Source organism: Gambusia affinis, linkage group LG15 (genome assembly GCF_019740435.1).
Source record: "Gambusia affinis linkage group LG15, SWU_Gaff_1.0, whole genome shotgun sequence".
Classification (NCBI taxonomy): Eukaryota; Metazoa; Chordata; class Actinopteri; order Cyprinodontiformes; family Poeciliidae; genus Gambusia; species Gambusia affinis.
In genome coordinates this window covers 13,262,174-13,283,773 of record NC_057882.1, presented here as the reverse complement: position 1 = coordinate 13,283,773, position 21,600 = coordinate 13,262,174, and the positions used below count along the sequence as shown (strand labels likewise).

The 21,600-nt window shown below is 38.0% G+C and overlaps 1 protein-coding gene across 1 annotated transcript; it reads right to left on the bottom strand.

Annotated features, from left to right (window-relative positions):
• Positions 1–7,183: 7,183 nt before the first annotated feature.
• Positions 7,184–10,400, bottom strand: LOC122845157 (N-acetyllactosaminide beta-1,3-N-acetylglucosaminyltransferase 3-like). The gene is made up of 2 exons (XM_044141247.1): positions 10,338–10,400; positions 7,184–8,782 (listed from the first exon to the last, which is right to left on the bottom strand). The coding sequence occupies exons 1-2, from the start codon at positions 10,343–10,345 to the stop codon at positions 7,627–7,629; spliced, it is 1,164 nt and encodes a 387-aa protein (XP_043997182.1). The 5' UTR covers positions 10,346–10,400; the 3' UTR covers positions 7,184–7,626.
• Positions 10,401–21,600: the final 11,200 nt, after the last annotated feature.

Sequence of the window (21,600 nt, the reverse complement as noted above, 5' to 3'; positions counted from 1 at the left end):
TAGTAGTGGATTCGACCTACAAAACAAAATAGATAAATAACTGAGCTGAAAGCAGTTTTTCCTAGGCATTTTTGTTGTAGGTTCTTGAAATGTCACATTGTACTGCACACTGAAACCAGATTTTGTCTAGTCTCCAAGGCCTTCATCCAACGGCTATTACATTCTGACTTAACTGGCTCGGCACGTCATCACTCATGGTTTTAAAGCCATCTGTCTAACCCTGACTCTATAAAAGGTGGTGCGTAGGATAATATACGCACGCTTTCAATTTAGTCATATCGCACTTGCACGCCTCAACTCTAAAATACAACAGGCGTGTCATTGCACAATGACTGTGCTGCATGTTTTTCTAAATTTGCTCCGTACTTTCCCTTTAAAAGGCCAGTAAGAAGTGATAAAGCTCCACGCTGGTAAAATGTGTCGTTTTATTAAAGGTTAAATACAGTTCTGTGCAGCGTCAGTAGTTTGCTAGAAAATATTGTGCTTAGTGGGGGAGCTGGGTAGTGCTGCGCTCCACTAATCCGACTTTTATGGAAGAGTGACACGAAGAAAACCCCTGCCGAAAGAAAGATGTAAGATGTCTTGTTTACAGTTTGCTACAAACCACGTGCGCTCTGGTCAAGTGATTTCATGGTGTACATGCAAAATGCTACGTGTGGCAGAAAACCAACACAGCACCTTCTCATTCAAAAGCATTTGGGAAGACAAGTTGAGCTGCAAAAGACTCAGACTCAGGTGTGTTGTGACAAAAATACATAACATGCGTAGATCACATAACAAATTCAAAAATGAAGTTCACTTTCATCAAATCTGAATGGAATCAAATTTACTGAGAAGAATGAGAGAGAACTTCTAAATGTGCAAATCTGGTAGAGACATTTATGGACTCAGGGGGGCGCAATGTCACATAGCAACTCTAATAACTTCAATGTCTCGTTGATGTTTGTGGTTGTGACATGAAACCACAAGCCTGATTCATTCAGAACTCCAAGAGCCCGTAAGAACAAGAATATTGGAACGTTTCGGTTTTCCCAGGAAGTGTGTAAAATGTAGATAGAATTAGAAAGAGGAGAAATAACGAACATACTAGAGAGAGGATGTTGATTATGGAACTGAGAGGGAGAAGGAAAAGAGAAAGAGACGGGCTGTGAACGGAGGGAAGGACGGTGGTGTGAGAGAGAAGGATGTTGGGGATGGAGAGGAAGGAGGGAAGGGCGACCCCTAGAGGAAGCAACTGGATCAGATGATTACAACACATAACAGTAAAGATAATTAAATTTGAATCCGATTATGGTTGATTTAAAAAGCTCTACATAAATCTGAACTATTTTTTAATACCTGATGACAAGATAAGCTACCATCACAGTACTAAAGTGTTGGGCACTGTTAGTTTACAAGAAGGTTCTGGTTTCAAATTCTGCCTGGACTCAGCCCTCTGTTTAGAGATTTTCTTCTGTCTCCTACAAACTTCTGCTTCCATTTATAACTTTACTAATGAATTAGAGTATAATTTTTTTGTGCATTGAAAAAGTGTCGGACAGGAAGCTATTTAATTACAGTTTGCTTTATAAATTAAGCTGTACATCCTCAAATCTGATTGACGCGTCAGAAACCGTCTTAATTCTTCATAGTATCAACCACAGGTTGAAATCCTTCCTCTGGTATTTTAGTTTTTGGAGAACAACTTCAGACGTATTGACTGAATCTCACTGTGGTGAGACGTTAAAGTAAATTAAGCACCGTAGATTTCCTGTCATGTTTACAAAACCAGTTGAGATGATGAATTTAGTGACATGGTGCATGTCCTCGATCAGAGGATGTGTACGCTTTGATTGTAAAGAGATGAACATCGTCTGGAGCAAAAGGGGGGGAAAAAAACACTGGTAGGCTGAAAGGCTTCAGAAAGCAGCAGCCAGTGTTTTATGGAACAAAAAAAAAAAAAAGCAGGATTGGTTTTTAGTTGACCAGGTGCTGTTAAAAAGGGGTAACAGCAGACAAAAATATCTAATTCCTGCAACTTTTAGGTCCATTCAATGGGGAGTCGTCATCCCTGTGCGTTGAGTATGTTCTCCCCGCTTTCTGCTAAGAATAGGCAGACTAGGTTGCGTGCTTTGGGCAGAACCTAGAACAAAGCACGCAACCTATGAATCACAGAGCTTTCACTAAGCATTCCTGCTCTGGAATCACAGGTAACTTTCTGCATTTTGATTGGCTGGGGGTCTTTGAATAATTCTGTGTACATTCATATACCTTTGATAACACTTTTGAAAACACTACAGTCAGTAAGCCAGAATCTCCTGGTTGTTCTTGGATTCAATTTTTTTATTTTTTATTTTTCCCCCACCAGGGGCTCTTTTTGTGGGCTCTAGTGTCCCTTATACCACAGTAGGCTGACAGGAAAGGGGGGAGGAGAAGGGGGAAAACATGCGGCAAATGTTGTTGGGTCCGGAAATCGAACCCGCGACGGCCGCGTCAGGGACTGAGGGCCTCCAAGTGTGGGGCGCGCTACCCTCTACGCCACCGGAGCATGCCCCGGTCTTGTATTCAATTTTAATTGTCACGTCAATCAAGCATCAAACAGGATAAGTTGTACAGGATTTGTAGGATTGAATCAATGAAATTTTATTCCCCAAGTTTAAGATTGTTGTTGTAGAGTTGTTGTTTTTTTTGTACCTTTATCAGTGTTCTTTTTAAATAAATCTAAACCTGTAGTCCACGTCCATGTGACAGTCTGCATGAATTAAGCAAATGTAGAAAAAAGATTGGTCAATGGATGGAAAACTATGGGAGAAATTTTTATTTTTATTTTTTAAATCTGCTCAAAGGGCCTTGTAATAAACCCAACATCTTCTAATCAAGACTGTGCATTTTTTGTGTAATAACTATTGATTCAATTACACAACAATCAACAAGTGGGGCTGTTTCATAATACAGAAATAGCTTTGTGAAAGTTCCATTGAGGGATTTCATTTAAACTATTCTTACGTAGGCCCTGATGAATGTGATCAGCTGAAAGACGTTGAATATCCATGTAAATGGCTGCAAAACATGCCCCTTTCCTCTAAATTTATTGAGAAAACAGTTGTACATCATTTAAATCTCATCATAGCACTAAAACAACACTTGAGAACGTCACAAATTATATTGTTTTGGCCTCAAAAGACTTACGTCTGTTCTAGTTTTGTTAGATCTCTGTGCTACTGTTGACACGGTTGACCACAATATCTTCTCGGAAAAGCTTGAACATGTCAGTATAAAGGGACAGTATAAGGCTGGCGTCAGTCTGTCTGAAAGATTCCAGTTTTCTTCACATCAGAGCAGAAACCTACATGTATGACTCTTGACAGTAATTTCCTTCAATCCTTGAATGTTAGTCATCTACCCTCAGGCTTCTTGCCCTGGCCTTTTGTTTGTTTTTGATTAGGCATACCTGTTTCTCATATTATCTTTTGTGTTTTTAAGCAGATGAGTGACATGAAAGCCAACCTGAGAGTCCATAATGAGTTGATGCATTCATTAACATTCTACAATCAAAGCATGTGGATTCCCCAGTTTGACATTGTATATACAATCTCAAACTCTAATTGAACTCTCTAATTGAACTCAATTAGAAGGTGTGTCCAAACTTTTGGTCTGGACTGCAACGCTTAGGAGGTCCCGTCAGACTGTCAGTTTCCAAAACCACACACACAATAGAAAACTCGTAAAAGTTTGCGCGGGGTCAGAGCAACCCCACCAGACCACACACAGAATAAAAAACTTCTGTCTAAATGACCCAGTCTCATAACAAACACCCCGGGAGGACTGGAGCAATTCAATGTAGTATTTTAATGATTGGCCCTTTGGCTAGAAAAACACAGCCAGAACCGGCTCTACTTTAGCATCTGGCTGGCTTTAGAACAGGAACTACTTTGGTGAGAAAAAGACCTTAACAGTTAAAATCTGGCATTGTGGGGGCTCACTGAAGACCTGCACCACTTAGCCTTGATATTCTGTTATCAAGGAACTAGGCGAACTAGGAGACGAAACAAGACATGATACTGATTTCAGGAGAACAGGAAAGGGAGATGAGATTTTAATATTAGCTTGATGAAAGCTTCAAAGATCAAATGTTTGTCTTTAAAACGCCTTTATTCGGCATTTCTAATGCCAAATTCAACACACTGGTCTTTCGTTTCTGATTTGTTTTCATCTCTGAAAACCTTAGGACACTTCTCTCAACTGGGACAACTGGGAAATGTACAGTTAATATTTCCCAGTTTCTATTGATACAGTGGCCTGTGATTGTTGTGAACGTAACGTACCTTTAGGCTGCATTCACACTGCAGCCTAAAGTGACCAAATTCAGTTTTTTTGACGTAATGCAACCTGTATCTGATCTTTTCATGACACTCTGAACAACACAGATCAGATTTTTTTTTTTATACGTCGCAGCCCACTTGGATATCTGATATGTATCCGTCGCATTCATCCGACCTGGGCGCCACTGATATTCGACAAATGTCACTATTCTCTGTCCTGTTACGTGCAAGCGGGAAGAAAAACAACAACCATGGCGGACGATAATGAGGATTAAGTTGTTAAGTTGAGGATTAAGTGCTGGTTCCGGTCGGACAACAACTTCCAACAACAACAAACATGGATGCTCCACCGTTAGCATCCATGTTGACTTCTGCAAACAGTGAGCACTTGTTCTTCTTTTTATGGCGGTTGGCAGAACACTGAGAACGCTGACACTATTGCACTCTCTACTGTGCACTTTCAGGTTGTTTGGTGATATGGAGAGATCTTGTAAAAGTGACGGTTATGTCTATCAACTTTCCCATCAACGACACGCAGTCATACTTTTCTCACTATAAGGTGACGCTCTGGGTGAAGCCATATTTGAGTACTAAATGACCTAGAAAGGCCAGTTCTTGTATAGTGCTTTATCAAGTCCAGAGAATCCCAAAGCGTGTCATGCTACATTAAGTCATTCGTTCAATCATGCACAGATTCACAAGCTCACAGTGGTAAGCCACATTGTTGCCACAGCTGCCGTGGGGCAGTCTGACAGGAGCGAGTCCTGTCGCCTGAGTATAATTATTATTATTAGCAATTATTTCACCAGGAAAATCCCATTGAGATTTAAAATCTCTTTTACAAGAGACTCCTTGCCAACACTGGCAGCAGCACACAGAGTTTATACAACATTCACAGCAAAACAGAAAAAAAAAAAGTTACCACCATCATAAATAAAACTGTAAAAAGATTCCTGAATTAAAACATTTACAGATAAATGATTCCTTCTGGTTCTATGAGCAGAAAGCTGAAAAGAGATTTCTTTCCAAGTTCAGTTCAGACTCTAGGCACTGAAAGTAAAAGTAAGAATATCCTCCGGTGGCGTTTCGATATACGTGGGCCAACAAATAACAAAGAAGACATCCACATATGACCATATAAATAAAAACATGTCAATGATGAAGGCCAAGGCTGTTGCATCCTGTGCAATGATCTGCAAAACTTTTAAGCCTGTTATAAATCTTAAAGCTCCACGATAAACAATATTCAGCTACGTTTAAGAGAGGCGAGGGTGTATAAAATGTCCAGTACAGACAAGAATGTAGTAACATCCAGTTGCTTTATAGCCTCAAAAGACAGACAGAGTAAAAAATGTCATCATGACTCGTTCAACAAGTTTCAGTTTGGCTCTAAATGACTATTAATGAGTGCCAAATTGTAGTGCAATCATAGGTCAAACTTGTCAAGTTGGGACACTGCCAAGTTGTCTGGAAATTATAGAAATGTCTCGCAAAACAGCAGCCCTCAAGATCTGGAGATTTTTTTACACCCCTGTTCTAGAATGATCAAGAAATAAACATCTGTAGAAAAACAACAGATAAAGGAACGAGTTCACTCAAGTAAGAACAAGAAATTACGTATTCAAACAACCAACTCACAATGAAGAGCAGAAGAGAAAATGAAACATTAATGTGGCTATTACACTGACTACAATGGCGGCTTAAAACAGATCTATGGCAGATGTGATTATGTCACACAGGAATTAGCCGTTCAGCTGAGCAACAGACGCTAGCCCTTGTAACAGCCAAGACTATAGCTTTAGTATTAGCGGCTGAGAAAAGGGGGACACAATTTAGCTTGTTTATAAGGAATATGCAATAATATAATCTCTTTGGAATGACTAGTCTCAATCTGCCCAGACACAATCTCATACTTGAACCATTCAACCAGAATGTTGTTTTGTTGAATTCATACAGTTTTCACGCTGCTTTAGCCAAATGGTAACGCTACAGATGATCATTGACTTTGATTCCACAGGTGGTCAGCCCAATCTGTGTGATGTTGGAAGGTTGGGATTTCTGGAGCACAACTGTTTGTGATTTGCTACGAGATTGTAAACTGATCTCGCATTTAAGAAAGGGAGACAAACGTTTGTGCCACCATCTATACATCAGCTAATTCTTGTAAATAAATCCAAAATTCTGGACTTAGCATGCAGCCTGATGTGTAGTTTCTCCCTCCGCAGATATCTTTTGTAAAACAGTCAAGGATTGTAAAGGATCTAATTTGGGACCCGAGGTTATGGGGCCGACAGCATCTGGACTACGATCAGTTTCTTTATTAAAATAGGTCAAGGAATATAAGGCAGCTAACCTGGGATTAGCAATCTGGTTTGGGGATCTGTGGTCATGGGCAATTGGCTTGGGGGCGATATTATCTGGTCTAAGTCCAGCTTTTTTATTAATAAGAGTCATGGACTGTGAGCCATCTAATTTGATATTAGCAATATGGTTCTGAAACCAGACGTTTTAGGCAATCGGCTGCGAAGCTGCATTTTCTGGTCTAGGGCCAGCGTCTTTATTACTTTTGAAACTGTAATACCAAAAGCTCCACAGAAGAGGCAATAACCTTTTCAAATGTTGTAAAAAAAATAAATAAATCAAATTGAATCTTTTTTCTCGATTCCAAACTGGTGTAGTTGGTGTTTGGCAGAACCAAATCTTGTCTCTTTTTTTATTTTTTGCATGAGGCTTTCCTTTTTAACATGTCAAACTCTTGCTAGACATTTTTATATTTCTTGTGAAATGGAAGATTACCCTCAAGTTTGGCTGGATATTTTTCTTCAGTTATATAATTTTTTTTTAGATGCTTTGGATAAATTTTATGAGGTACCAGACCCTATAATCTTATTTTATTAAGAACTTTAAAATTCATACAACATCCTTTACATCATGTACATGAAAGAAAACTCTGCTTGCCATACACACATTTGCTTATCATTAATGCGGATAAACAATGATTTGTCTCCATAAGGACAATATTTAATAATATTTATTGAATAAATTATATGTATATCCCCAACATCTCTAAGTCTGAGCCAATTTTATTTCTGTAACCCATAACTGAAAACCCATATGTTGTGAAGAAACTTTAAAAATTGGTTGTACTTTCAGATGTGTCAGTGACAGAAGCAAGTGGAAAATCAAACTCCCTGTCTAGAGAAATTTAGTTACAGTAATTGAAGAATAGGACCTATAATTGATAAATCACTGCAGGAACCAGCTGATCTGGATCTAGAACAGGATCCGCTGTGGTTGGGAAAAAAGAAAACAAAAAACATCCAGTTTACAATCTGGAGTCGAGAGAGTTACACCGAAGGTTTGGATCATGAATTCTGTGCCACAGAGTATACATGTCTCCTGACAGCATTCTGTGCACAAGAAGCATTTCTTTAAAGAAACAAGGGTCAAGCTTATCAATGTTACTGCCAGGAACATGCAGTCCAGCTGTTCTCACTCCGAGATGATGCTCCGGTTTAAACCCTGCCTGAGCCAGACACATCCCCATGTAAACGTCGTCAATCGGAAGAAGGGGGATGGAGTGTGAGTTGGTGTAAATGACCAAAGCTGTGTAGCCAGACAAAAGGAAGCCCCCACCACCACAGTAAGCAGGGTATAACTTGGACTCATACAGCTGCTTTGGAACATAGTATTTACTATGTCGAGAACGGATGGGTCCCACGCCGTAGATCAGATGACCTGCAAACAGATGCTTCCTTCCACCTTTGAGTTCAAAGTTTTGGAGATACAGAACCATGTTGTCTGTGTTGGCAAAGACGTCATCATCACCGTTGAACAGGAAGTGGACACGTGGGCAGTTTCTCTCCATCCACTCCAAAAAGAGTATTTGTTTCAACGTGAGGTTGTAAAACGTGTCATTGAAATCCCACTGAAGTATGTCGTTGTGCTTGCTTTGCTCCAGCTTGAGGAGTTGGTTTAGTCTCTTCTTCTCATAACCCGTCCCCATCGTTCCTGAGATGAAGATCCTTCGGATCAACATGCCGTTAGACAGTCTCTCCTCGGCCCAAGTCTTGCGCAGCACTTCTCGGCGGTCATAGTTCACGGCAGAACTTTTGATGACCAGTAGAAGGAAGACGTCAGATGATGCATTGGTTCCGCCACACTTGTCGGGGACGTCAAGTAGCATGGGAAAATGTCGGCAGTGACGGTAGTAGAGGAGGTCTTTAATATTAGTAGTAAGTGAGCTGAAGTTCTGGATCCGTTCAACAGATTTATTTCTTTCACATCTTGGTGCGGGGCTAGTTTTTAAGGATTGTCTGACTGAAAGCATGTGACATTCATAGTTTCTGATATCAACTTCAAGTCTGTGGTCTGAGGTGGAGAAATCGTCAGAAAAGTAAAAAAAAATGACCAGTAGAAGAGCTGACACCATCACAGAGGTTACTGTAAAGACTTCACTCTGAAGTTGTTTTTTACAAAACCTGCAATACCAAAAAAAGATATCTCGTTAATATTAGTGCTGAACAGGCAATTGTCAACGTATTTCTTACACCAGCTCTCAAAAATTTGCACATTCCTAACCAATGTATAGGTTTTTGAGATTTAAAAACCCATTCTAAATCTGCTCCGAAACTGAGTATGTGAAATAAACTTATATTATTGAAGTACAAAAAAAGTCTTACTTTCAGCTATGAATAAAACATCAGCTAGATTACTGGACCTTCCCTACCACCTATCGCCCTTTTCCCAATACATGAATCTCATCGAACACAATAAAAAGTCATGAAATTTTTGTTGTTTTTATTTTTTTCATTTTGATATTTATAGTTGTATATATTTATAGTTGTATATATATATATATATATATATATATATATATATATATATATATATATATATATATATATATATATATATATATATATATATATATATATATATATATATATATATATATATATATATAAATCTATATATATATATATATATATATATATATATATATATATATATATATATATATATATAGTAACTGTCACAAAAGTAGGGAAAGGATTTACCATTGTAGATTCAGTGTAGATAATCATACAAACAGACACATCAGTTTTGTCCTACAAATTAAGACTTGCATTAACATTAATTTTAAAAAATGACTAAGAAAAAGATTGATCAAAAGTAAAACTTGGACATCATACGACTTAAATTCTAAAAGGTCTGAATGAACCCTTTGATTCTTACGTTCAATTGTAAATAAAATGTCAGTCAAAGTTCAGGATAATTAAGCTAAAACAACCACAAAAAAGTTTCAGATGTAGAAAATGTGCATAAAATGTTATTTTATTTTTTTAAAGTTGTGTTGTAGTAACATAACATTCATCTGGTTATCTTTATTAAAAGGTCCTCTCCAACAGTTTCTGCGAAAGAAAAAAAAAATAAAAATCTCTTACAGGAACTTATGCAAAATATTTGTCAAACTGCCATGACCAACAGACCTGCATGACAACATTTCTTGAAAGATAAGCTGGAAGCAGACTTCTTATCTGTACTCTGTATCAAGCTTTTTGACTTTTAAAAACTTGAACAAAAAAAAACAAAAAAAATTAATTAATCTACTGGAACATTTGTTTGTCTAAAAGCAATGTTTAAAAACTACATTGAAAAATATCTCATGGGGAAGGCTAACGTTTCTAGACTAAATTTTTTTGTTTTTGTTTTTAACAATCAAAGACATTTTTAAATTGTTCCTTTGCTCTTGATCCCACACAGAAAATAATATGTAAGTATTAACATGAATCCCCAATAGTAGGTAATTTTTTTTTTTGTGGAAAAAACCTTATTAGGGCTACCCTTTATTCAAATTGCTTTCACAATCAGAACAGTATGATAAATTATAATCAGAGATTTTAATCATTTAAATGCCGCAGCTCTTGTTGATCTTTTCTTTTCACATAAAGCAAAAATAATTATTCACAAATCAGACATACATTGGTAAATACATGAAGAAAATTTAAAAAATATATAATATGAAATAATTACCTGAGCATTTTGTCATTCAAAAGGTCTCAGTCAGAGAACAGGCAATGCAAGCGTAGGGGAGATAATGCAGGAAACAAGTGTGATATTTGATGTCATACGCCTTTGTTTTACCCACGGTTTTGTCGGTTATCTGACGAGAGGCAGGACCTGTTACACAAAGACACAAATCTGTTAAACTGCTGAAAGAAAGAGAGAAATTATTTCTTAACTTTTTATTGTTTGTTGCTGTCATTACAGAAATAGAGGAGTTAAACATTTTGTTTTTGAAAGCAGCTGCCTGACAAGAGAAGTCCTGAGCTCATGTAGTCCAATTAAATACTTTATATTTATGAAAAGCTCGGAAACTTTTCATGAATCACATTTAATGCTGAAAAAAAAATTATTAACTTGAACATACAATAATAAGTTATACTGAAAGAGTAACTTTTTTGTCAGAAAACCCATACATAAAAAGTGAAATGTATAAAGTCAAAAGTTTAGTAATGGAAAATAAATTCTGAATCATCAAATAAGTCCACCTCCCTCTATTCTTTTAATGGAGCGACATTCCTGTCAGGATTCCACCTCTTTGAGTCATCAGCTCTGAAACGTGTCTTATCAGTTCCCGATAAGACATGTTTCAGGCTGATAAAACAAAAGTTTTATCAGCCTTTTTCTGACTCTCAGCATCTTTGATCATTCAGCACCTGTTGTATTCGTAATGAACAAAAGGCAACTGTGGCGCCAAATGTTTGTGTGTGCTGAATCGGATGTTTATGTTTGCATGTACAGTATTGACTGCCATCTGAATTATCTGTGTAGTGTAGAAATTATACAGATTTTGCAGGAGAAGAGCAAAAAGCGAAAACAAAAAAGGAAGTAATTTTCATTGACCAACTTTTGTTGGCATTGTGCTCCTTGGAGGGGGGCTCACCCTTTCATACTTTGAAAACCCCTGGTTTAGATCATTTGAGATAGTGCAGTGTGAAAGTGAACCACAGCAGCTGAAAATGTAACAAAATTTGCGATTTTGGTCCCCAGTCGAACTGAGTCTACTGGACTATGAGGTGTGAAAACATGCTGCCTTTAGCCTTGAAAGTGACAGTGATCATGCTTAAGATATTCTAGATATTTATGGGTGTTACATGGGTTTCACGTTTTCTGACATAATGAGTTTGGGGATGTTGAAATAGTCTGAAGTTGATTTTGTACATTTTTCAGCCCTCCATCATCTGAATTGAAAACAACAGAAGACTATAAAACAACCTCGTTAACATGCAGGGAACTTCTAAATTGCTTTGACGGGATCTTCACGTATAAAGATCAGAATTTCAGCTGGACTGAATTTCAGAAATATTGTGTCTCTCAGAAAAGGCATAATATTTTACCCATGTTCCTCTATTTTTGAGAATCACATAATGAATCAGAAATAATGTCATGTAAAGCTTAGTGCCAAAGAAAATAAGGCTGCACTGCTGTAAGCTCTGCCTCATCCCCAGTAGGGGTGCAACGTGACCCCTCTCAGTGTGAATGCTCCACTCTCAGTGTCACTCTGACTTCTGCTTGGAGGAGTCGGGCATCTTTCTGGAGGAGATTGTTAAGCGAGGTAGAAATATGGTTGAACAAGGATTATCTGTTCCCTGCCTGCTCTGAAAAAGTCAAGCAAATTAAAAACACCACATCAGACCTCATATAATTACTTCTTCATTGACTAACTCGATGTCATTAATATTTTCAGCACCTGATATTTAATAGTGAAAGAGGATCACCAGGCATGTTTAAAAGGTGAAGCTAGAGCAAAGAGAAGGAGGTTGCTATTAAAACTTAATCAAAGTTGTTTGACTATTCACACAGTATCCTGCAAATCATTTTTGCACATTTTGAACTTTTTCCACATTCTGCCACAAACTTCAATGTGTTTTGTTCAAACCCTTTTTGCTCCGCTATTACGCACTACTTTGTGTGACACAACATGAAACAATGCACAGTTGGAAAGCGGGAAGAAAATCTCCCAGGGTTTTCAAAATGTTTTAGAAGTAGAAGGTTGGCATTTGTTTTCAGCCAATGTGAGTCAATACTTACCAGAAGTACAGCTGGCTGAAATTACATCAGTCTTTTGCTGTGTGTCCAGACCAGGATTGCATGTCTAGATATGCAATCCTACATGTTTCTTTTGACAACATAGCTCATGCTCAGTTAGCTTGGGTCCATTTCAGATTTAGACCTACGTCTTTGAGCTGCTATTATGACACATAAGTATCTTTCAATCTAAATGGATTATTTCAACCTTTTGCAGCATGTTTAAGGTTTCTGTCCTGTTTTCATGTTTCCTCCGGCCTCTATATAGATCCAACAAAAGTTTTATCCCTACCAATCTTTCCTTAAAACTTCATTGTTTTTTTTATTAAGTGTGACCCTAACCAAATCTTTGTTCCCGCTCCTGATCAGCTGTGCCCCGCACAACTTTGAGATTCAGTAAAATCTGTTGAGGGTTTAAATAAAACCACTTGTACTTTAAATAAAATAATATACTTTTTTATTATGGTCAGACCTGTGACCTCATGAATCTGAGGACGTGTGGGCTTTTTTGAGGAGGCAAGTTTTGGCAACTGCATGGTCACTGCTTTACAAGAAAAAAAAAATACTGGTTTTAAATTATTACTTTTGGTGGTTGTTTACTGACTTTCAAACTGTTCAGACATTTCAGACTAATGTGTATGTCTTGTTTTGAATAAATCTGAAAATAAATCCAACTTACGGGAAGCTACACACATACTGTGTGACAGTGCTATATGGGCAAACATTGAGTGCTTGCAAATTAATGAAGCTTGGCATGAGTTTACCTGGTAGAAAAAAAATATATATATTCTTTTTCACCCCAATCATATTTTGAGTTAGACTACTACTGTCAAAACAAAACTTTCGGTGTTGATCCTAAATTCATCTTCCCATTTTGTGACATAGCATACACTCGCTGCACCTGAATGAGAACTCTATATCTTAAACCTTATACTGTATAGCAAATCGCTGAGTGTATTCTCCTGCTTCAGGAAGCAAAATCATCCCAAATTGTCTGACTGACAGTGAAGCTTACATTTTAGCCTGAAATTTGTTAGCTGTGAAACTTTTCTTTCTTTATACCTTTAAATCGTAATAGCAGACAGTCTCCAGTTATTTGAATGCACACATTTTTTACTGGGTGAAACAAATTATTGATGCTAAGAGAGCTGCAGACAAGCACCTGCTTAATTCTCAGTTTCTCTTCATCAGCTGCACCCTGCATGTAATCAACCACCTACATCTTCCAAGCATTCACACAGTATTTAAGTATTTTGATGTGATAAGAGGTTTCACAAAAATTAACTGACTCGAACAGGTGTCAGAGCCTTACAGGAATAGAGATAAGTTAACATCCAGTCATTAAAGTGCAAACAACTCCCATCTGAAAGCACAACTCCGCCTCTGGCTATTTCTGTCGGTAGTGATCTGTACCAATGACCGGTTTCGTGTGTTTAATACTTGTCCCTCTCTGGATACTAAACACATCTGGGAGAGTTTATCCACACAAATAGAGATGTTTTTCTGGGGTTTTTTCCCGAGATTTTGTTTTGCTATGTTGTTGGAGACAGACAGTCCGTCCATCCTGAGCGAGCAGCAGCAGCAACGGCCATTAGCCACCATTATCTTCTCCCTCTTCCTCAGCATTGCAGCCAGTCTCACACAGTCTTCCGCACTGTGCCTTCAACAACAGTCAGAGCAGAGGAGACCCATTCCACTCCACATCCACATTGCACATAAATCACATATTTGTAAAGTTGAATAATGCTATCAAACGAGGCTCGCAGTTGCCATAGCAATGCTCCCAACAGCTCCTGTTATGTTTGGGGTACTGTATTTTTCGGATTATAAGGCAAACATAAAATCCCTTTATTTGCAAATAAATTGGCAATACGCCTTATATTTCCATGCATCTTATGTATGAAGAGTGTACCGTATGTTTTATTATGACTTTGGTAAGCGACGAAGCCACTCCCCTTGATTGTCGCAGCATGGTCAAAAACCTTGTGGAGTCAGCTTTCTATGTTGTTGAGACATACTGTCATCCGAGCTTTCACACAGGTTGGAATCATCAGTGAACAGCCAAGCAACAGCAATGAGACTGAATCAGATGATGACGAGAGGGATCCAGGCTTGCTTGATGCCGCTATCGCCCAACTGTTAAATTCCAACACTGAAGACGAGGAATTTGATGGATTCATAGAAGTTGAATGATTGAAAAAGAGAGTGTGCCTTTTTGTGTAATATTGACAGTTATTGTTAATTATTTGAATAAAGTCTGACCTATCCGACTGCCGTATTTTGTTACGCTTTATGCGCCTTATAATCCGGTGCGTCTTCTATATGAAAATAGATCCGTTCACTGATACTGCGTCTTATAATCCGGTGCGCCTTAGTCCCCAAAAAAATACGGTAGTTGTCCAGCAGGAATCTCCGCCCCATTCTCAAACTCCAACTGGATCTCCTTCAAGATTGCCCTGTATTTCACTCCATCCATCTTCCCTCTCCCTGCTGAATAGAAGCACCTACAGAGCATGACACCGCCACCACCATGTTTGACAGTGTGTTCAGAGTGGTGACGTGCAGTGTTGGTTCTCCACCACATACAACGTTATGCATTTTGGCCAAAAAGTTACATTTTGGTCTCGTCTGACCAAAGCTCTTTCTTCCACATTTCCTGCGTCCAACATGGCGTCTAGCAAACTGCCACTTGTCACTCTTTCATAAAACTGATCGGTGCTCTGCATGTTGGGCCTGTGAGTTTAGGTGGACGACCTTGTCTTGGTAGGTTTACTGTTGTGTCATTCTCTCTCCATTTCTGGAAGATGACTTGAACAGTGCTACGTGAGATGTTCAAAGCTTGGGGAAATCTTTTTATAGCCTGAACCTGCTTTCAACTCCCTGACCAGTCTGATGTGTTCCTTGGACTTCTGGATGCCGCTTGCGCCCCAGTATTCTCACTGAGGCTTTCACAGGGCGCTACATTTCTAATAATAGATTGCAATAATATTTGCACAGCACACGTTCCAGGTTTTTATTTGTAAAATAAAAAATGCAATCATGTATAATTTTCTACTTCATAACTGTATACCACTTTGTGTTGGTCTTTCACACAAAATTCCAGTGAAATATATTTGTTTTGTGGTTGTAATGTGATAAAATATGGAAAGATAGAATTGTTCCGAATACTTTTGCAAGCCACCCTATGTAAGAATACTAACTGAAGCTTCATAGTCCAACTCTCAGAACTATCAGGTTACCCGGGTTGTGGTTTGCTGCCGCATAGTTATATTTATTTTGTTTATGGTGCAAAGACTCTGACGCACCATCTGCAGGACGTTTTTTTTCCTCTGACCGTCCTGCAGATAAGTAACTGAAAGAGCTGCAAAGATGTATTTAATTTACATGATTAAAGATTGTCAGCTGATGTGCTTCAACTGAATTAAGATTTAATTAAAGAGCAACTTTATGGTGGGTTGATTCCCTTGTGGGCAAAAATTGTGTTTATAAACGCAACCTGAATTTATTTGAGTTTTACGGCTGTAGCATTATCAAAAATATGTGCCGTGAGTGCTCTTGCCAGCTTTCAGTATTTGGCGCTCATTGAGTATTACTGTTTATGACTGTGCAGTACTAGTTAAAAGGGCAAAAACAAATTTACATCTGAGATGACTTGAGGGTAATAAACGGGTTAAAAGTGACCACGCTTACAAACGTAGTCTAAATATACGTTCTATGATTAAAAACAACTTGACTCGTGGTGCAGTCAAACGACACTATAAACAAAACAGGGATAAATGACTCATCTTGGATTTATTTATTTATTTATTTTTTATTTTCTTTGCAGGCTAAATGCCACTAACTGCAGTTCAACTGCCAAGCAGAGGAGACCACATGTGAGTGAAGTTAAAACTGTTCTGAACTAGCTACTGAAGACTGCTGTTTCACACACAAAGGTTTGCTGAAGTTGATGTGCTACAATTACGTTCGGAGGTATTGTTTCATTTACCAAACCTTCTAACTATTAGGAAAGAGACGATCTGATCACTTCTGCTAAGGAAGTGATCTGCAGATAGAACTTATCTGCTTAATGCAAATAAGATTTATGATAATAAACGGATGTTGTGTTGACACTCATTTGTGGCTCTAAACATTTTTTTTTTTTTTTTGCACAACATTTTGTGCAGAGGCTGTTTCAGAGCCTCAGATGCTTTTGGACAACCCCCAAATTCAACGTTTATTTACACTCGTATGAGAAAATGGCTGTAAAACAAATGTGTAAATGCGCAACCTTAAATCTTTGACCTGAATCAGACAAAAAAAAAAAAAGCACGAGAAGTAGAACATCCTGTTCAACCAACAAGAAGGAGCAGTGTCTGAATGGCAAGTCACCAACAAAACAATTGGCTATTCCAAAAGCCATTGTATAGGCAGGAAAGCAGTTTACCAAATGTGCTGGAGCTCCACTTGGGTTGCTAGGTGAGGGGCTAGGGTTTCTAGGCAATGACACAATGGCACAGTGCCAGTTGACCGGGCTTTAGCAGTCATGGATTTTCTTTTCTTTTTTAATTTTCTTTTTTATGTTTGTTTTTTTAGAGGCAATTAAAGTATAAAAATGTGCAAAAAAGAGTAAATTCTGCATTAGAGGTCTATTTTAAAGTGAAGACATATGCCACTTTAATCAATTAATTGGGTTGAAGACCTAACCCAGCATGCTGGGCAGAACCCAATGCCCAGGCCTGGGTTGGCAAGAGCAATTACTGCAAACCTGGCTGACATTTTTTGGCTTTGAGGGCAACTCCTGCAAAAACTGGCACCATCTTCATGGAATCCAGTCCAGTAGAAACAATGTTGGACACGGGCTATTGTTTTATGTTTCCCCAGGTGACCAGCCTAGGGAATTGAATGGCCCAAAGTTAAAACAGTTTCTCTGGCTGTTCTGAGTACTACAAGCTGTTTTACTGCTCCCTGTTTCCTATAAAGGATGCCATTTTGCATCCAGAATTACTCTGCAGTTCCACCCTCTTCAGCTCTTTTTATAAAGTCAGCCAAGCCTCTATCCTGGTGCTGCAGTGAAACAATATTATTAGAAGTGTCAAAACCTAGCTGTACGCCAGGTTCAGGCAACACAGAAGATGCTGTTGCGTGTCTGAATTTGTCTTGTTTGCGCTGCCGTATGAGACTTCTGTGCTTTGGTTGGACCCTCTTCAATCGCAGTCTCATAAAACGGTGATGCTCTCAGGCTTGGATCATCTTCCCTTAAGGCCTTTGACTGGGAACGTATCAAGACAACATTGCACATTTTAGATACAGCTAATTAGTGGAAATTGGAAGATCATTTTCCAAGACAACAGGAAAGGGTAGTTTATCCATGACACCCACATTTAACAGGTAAACAAGTTCTTGCGCTCTCATAGAGATGTCTGCTGTTGGATAATGCTTTTCATTTACATGAACACAGCAGATGGGTTTCTGAGGTATAAATTGTAAGTGGTGAAACATACCAGCAGTGTACTAGTGACTGGGTGTCTCCTGTACCAAAAAAGGCTTTGAGCCTCTGCCCATCGCTCTCCTCATTTGTCTGCGCCAATGACTGTTTTTGTCTTTTTAATATTTGGCCCTCTCTGGGTACTGAAGACATCGACGAGAGTTTGTCCCCCACAAATAGAGATTTTTTTTTTATTTAGTTTTTCAGAGATTTTGTTTAGCTTAGGGCAGAAAACATTTCTCCATTCCAGACTGATTGCTCATCTTTCCAGTTGGACTGATGTTACCTGGAGTCACGGCGAAATCCCTTTTTGCTGCTTTAAAAGCACATGATTGGTTCTTTCTACAGGCTGCCTCAAATGCATCTGCCAAGGAAACTGCCTCTGCTTAATCTTTTTGGGTTTCATTCCTTAATCGAAACTTGGAGTTCTGGAGACAACATTCGCAAATACTGTTCAAGAATTATGACTTCATTAATTTCTTCAACAGTCTTAGCTCAAGGCGGGACACATTTCCCATAAAGCTCTTTGAGTCTCACATAAAGCTCCTTGGGTGACTCATTTGGTTCCACATTGAGAGTGTAACCACTGACTGTAGGTCTCACTGTTTTTAATATTTATGCAAAATTGCAGCATTATTATAATCAGTCTATTGATACATCTGTATGTATATGCACTTCTGGCTTTACCAGTCAAAAGTGGAATCAACTGAATTGCCCAGTCAATGTTTGGCCATAAGGAATTGCTCAATGTCACTGTCATTACTTAGTGTCATGTTTTGTCAGGTTTGCTTTACTGTGCGATTCCCCACTTGAAAGGGATAGTCTTTATTATAAACTTTTAACTGGATGTCACTCAAAGAGTCTACAATTTAGCTGATTTATCTTTATTTTTAGTATGATTGTCACCATAGTGATTTAGCCTTTCAGCCACATAGGTGAAAAACCTCAAAAGAAACAGAAACGCATTTATTAAATTCTAAAATTAACAAAATAAATACATTATGAAATAACCAAACAGATTTCAACCCCTTTAAACCAGTTATTCCAAAAGTATAATAAATAGCAAATATTTTATAGTAAAATTCAACACCAATGAATAAATTAGCTTATTCATCAACATTTTGTTAAATATATTTTTATAGTCAAAATTCTATTCAACACTTATTTTTTCACTTTCTACCATAAACAATAAACACCAAGTTTATTATTCTTATTTTATTTTTAAGTTACTCGCTTGAGTTCAGTGATATTAAAACTGTTCAGAGGGGAGTGGCTACCTGGCAGTTTGCCAGAACACTTAGCCTTTTCAAGTTTATTTCCTTAGAGAAAGACAAGATTAAAATCTGACACCGTGATTTACCAGAAGATGGTGCAGGCCCTCGTTTTAAATTGTCCAAATCTAAGTCATCAGGATGCAAGCCTCAAGCCTGAAAATACATTGAGCTCCAAATCTGATAAGAGCTTAAACAAGCGTAAACAGCCCATTAAAACATGCATCACACTTTCTGGTTGCCCACACTGACGTCCACCATCAGGATGCTTACCAATTATTTTAAACTTGCAGCCAATCCAGAAAGCCCCAGTCTGAGTGTAGTTAATTTAATTTAGTCCTGTTGACAAGATAAGAGAACTCTGCTATTTTTAATCAGAGGCTGGCAACTAACATTGAAGCTCCCTCTAGTCTCTTCTTCCTTCTCTCTCTCTGCCATTGTTGACCTATTATTCTTTCTTTACCTAAAGGAATGTTATAACATTTACTTCATTTTTAAAGAGGGATTAATTGACCAATTTGGAACTGACCTCTCACAATGAACATGTGGAGTTTAAACACAAAGGCTAGCTAACAAGAAAAAAGGAGGAGAAAGGAGACGAAGACAAACAATAAAGCGAGGCAACTAATTCAAGTCAACAAAAAAAATAGCAACTACAACACAATGTGAAAACTAAAATAGAATAACACCAATAATGTTTGACAGTTTAACATAGAAAGACTTGGTAGCTTCTCCAGAGTCAAGTCCCCTGCTTCCTGCAGCCTGATGGATTGCTCCACTTCCTGGTGTTGCATCATAAACAGTCCTCTCCCCAAGCCACTTCTTTAAAGATCAGCAAAAAATAGACAGTTTATGATCTAAACATGGTTATTTACTAAATGTGTGCACCCATATTAGAAACATCTTAAAACAATATTGCAGAAAAGACTTACAAACTTGACTCAGTTCCACCAGTTCTGTCAGGAGGAAAAGGCCAGAACTCCAGCTAACTGTCATTAGAGGCTTGTGGCAGGAAATCACAAGCCATTGACTAAAGTCAAAGTTTCAAAGACACAGCATAATAAGGTTTAGATATAAAAGCAGTGTGTTGACATTCATTACAGCAGTAATAAGTTGACTCAGTTATGCAAATTTTGTGTGCAGGAAGAAGTATTTTTCCTATCTGTGGGAACACCTGTCTTCCTGAAATACAAGAAGGGTGAGCTGGAAACAAAGAAGATGTCAACTGTCGGAAAGAAAGAAGTTAATTCTTCAAAAGTTTTTTTCATTCCTCTGCAAAGTGGAATGACTGAGGAAGAATAAGTCTTTGATCTCATGCAGTTGAGATTAGTCCAAAAATTCAATCTCAACGCCTGAAGCCACATCTCTCCTCAATGTGACAGCGGCTTTATTTGTGTCCATCAGCTCTGCCTCAGCTTTTGGGCAGTAGACATCAGAGTCTAGAGGAAAAATAAGTCAAACACTGGTTGCTGATTCATTCGAAAGATTGGACGACAAACTTGACACATCTGTGTTTATGTTTCTTGTAGGAACAGGGATGAACACAATTACACGGAAGGAAATAAACTTTGAAGGATTTTTGAGGTGATTCTGTTAAAATGTTATAAGCAAATTACCATTTATTATTTCCACTAATGAAGTGAAATGACCTCAGACTTACGCAGAGCTTACAGGACACTCAAACGGTTTGCATGAAACCAGTTGTTGCCATTCAAGCACACATTTACACGCTGATGATGGCAAGCAACTGGATTGTAGCCAGAGCTGCCTGGGACGGTCTGACAGAAATCTGACAGAACTTTTACCTACTGTGGTACAGGCTGCTGTACCACAGTAGGTAAAAGTTTTTACTGTCTTCATTCAGGATAGATGATTATTAATCATTTCTAAAGTCAGCAAGCTAATGTATGACTTTGGGTGGTAAATGTAATAAGCTAGACAAGATAATCTGAGATTGGCCCTGATATTTCTGTAACATTGTGTAGCTAAAATATTTGTCTTCAAAACAAGATTAATACTGCCCCCTTCCATCTGCTTTATACTTTGGATTTTCTTTGTGTTCTTGTTTAGAACGGGAAGATAAGTTTCTGGATTATCTTTCTGCTCTAAAAAGCTAACAGTGACAGAAATTCCAGAAATAAAAAACTTTTAAAAAGCCATTTCTATTTAGTATAAATAAAAAAAGATTTTAAAGGCCTCTTTTACTTGATGATGTAATTAAATTGGGGAATCAAATAAAATTACTAACCACATGGATGATAAGACATAAATACAAATATCTTTAGATTTCTTTTTACTTCCTGTGCAGAAGTACATCATGAATTATTACAAAAAAAACAACAGACATCTCACTGACTTAACCTGCACAGCAGCAACCGCCTTATGAATCAAATCACTGATTGACTTTTTTGTGCTTTCTTTAGTTTTGGAATCAATAATCTCATTTTGTCAAATAAAAGATAGACAA